Raw genomic sequence first — 1464 nt, 5'->3', positions numbered from 1 at the left:
TGTTTCCTCGCCAACTCCCTCTCCTACTCTTCCGTGTCCTACCACCCAAGGGGACCCGGATGGCGACTGCGTCCGTGGCGAGGCCCTCAAGGACTACCCTGCTTTCACCAGCGTTCCAGAAACTTCCTTCGGGTGCCAGGACCGGGTCCCGGGCTTTTACGCCGACGGGGAGGCCGAGTGCCAGGTGTGTGGACTGCTTTTGAAATCTGTTCGGTAATGTTATTAATATCAGTGTAGAAGGGATGAGAGTGGAGGAAGAGATAAAGAGAGAGGTAAAATACACAGATGTAAAATACAACTGTGTGTGTGTGATTTAATGTATATGTGTCTATCAGTGTAAATACTTATTTTTGCAATGAAAACCATTATTAATCCGCTGCTCCTTTACAGGTGTGGCACTACTGCCTGCCAGATGGACGACAAGAGTCTTTCCTTTGCCCCATCGGGACACTCTTCAACCAGCGCCACTTCATCTGTGACTGGTGGTACAACACGAACTGCACGGCCTCACAGGAGTTATACCGCCTAAACGACATCCTTTACGAGAGATACACAGAATCAAGAACGTCCAAAGCGCCAGAGGACTCTCGAACCCAAGAAGATTCTCCTTCGGCTGATGGATCCCTTTCCTCGTCCTCGACTTCTGAAGGGTCTTACGAGGGACAGGGTCTACAAGAAGCCTTTGGAGAAAGAGAAAGAGGAGAAGGAAGTCCTCTAGGATTCTACGGCCTTCCAGAGGAGAGTCCTAAAGAATCCTATGGTCTTCGAGAAGAGAGTCCCAAAGAATCATATGATCATCCAAGAGATAGGTATGACGGACGGTGAAGAAGGATGGTGTGATGATTCGTTCTGAGACCATTTCGACCCTGAGTGGTAAAGTTGCATTCCTTTAGTAAAGCGAAAAGCGGGGATATACTCGACTGGATATTTATTGAACGACTGACAAAATGATAGACAATGACAAGATAATGACAGGAAACGTAGGTATGTTTTTTTTCTTCTGCTGAAGGATGGACTGCTTTCACAATGACAGCTGTTGAGGGAAAAAACGTAAAATGAGATGAATAATTTCAGAAGAACTTGTGGATTGCTGAAATTTCGATTAGATAATCTTTACAAAAGATATATTTATCGTTTCATTTCTACTTTCAGTGATTTCATTTAACATAAAGGTTCCACAAATTAGAAATGAGTGAATCATTCAACGGGATTCTGTCAAATCGTTTAAAACACCAAAATATATTATCGTTGAATTGATAAATTCCCACAGAACTTCAGGGATTCCCACATAACTTCAGGAATTCCCACATAACTTCAGGAATTCCCACATAACTTCAGGAATTCCCACAGAACTTCAGGAATTCCCACAGAACTTCAACAATGTCCAAAGAACATTAAGAATGGCCATTCTAAACTACAAAACCAAACGACTCACTGAACCTGAAGACAAATGAACCTCCCCCC

The 1464-nt window shown here is 43.8% G+C and overlaps 1 protein-coding gene across 1 annotated transcript in view; it reads left to right on the top strand.

Moving 5' to 3' along the window:
* The window catches only part of LOC119588531 (suppressor protein SRP40-like), a gene marked incomplete at its 3' end in the record, with an annotated part of 1431 nt that extends 299 nt beyond the window's left edge, over positions 1-1132 (top strand). Inside the window, 2 exon segments of the mRNA XM_037937169.1 lie at positions 1-184; positions 391-1132. Coding sequence (XP_037793097.1) covers positions 1-184; positions 391-825 — 619 coding nt within the window.
* Positions 1133-1464: the final 332 nt, after the last annotated feature.

The sequence above is a fragment of the Penaeus monodon genome, chromosome 24 (genome assembly GCF_015228065.2).
Source record: "Penaeus monodon isolate SGIC_2016 chromosome 24, NSTDA_Pmon_1, whole genome shotgun sequence".
NCBI lineage: Eukaryota > Metazoa > Arthropoda > Malacostraca > Decapoda > Penaeidae > Penaeus > Penaeus monodon.
Note: the sequence above shows the minus strand (reverse complement) of the source record. Positions and strands in the feature narration are given on the sequence as shown.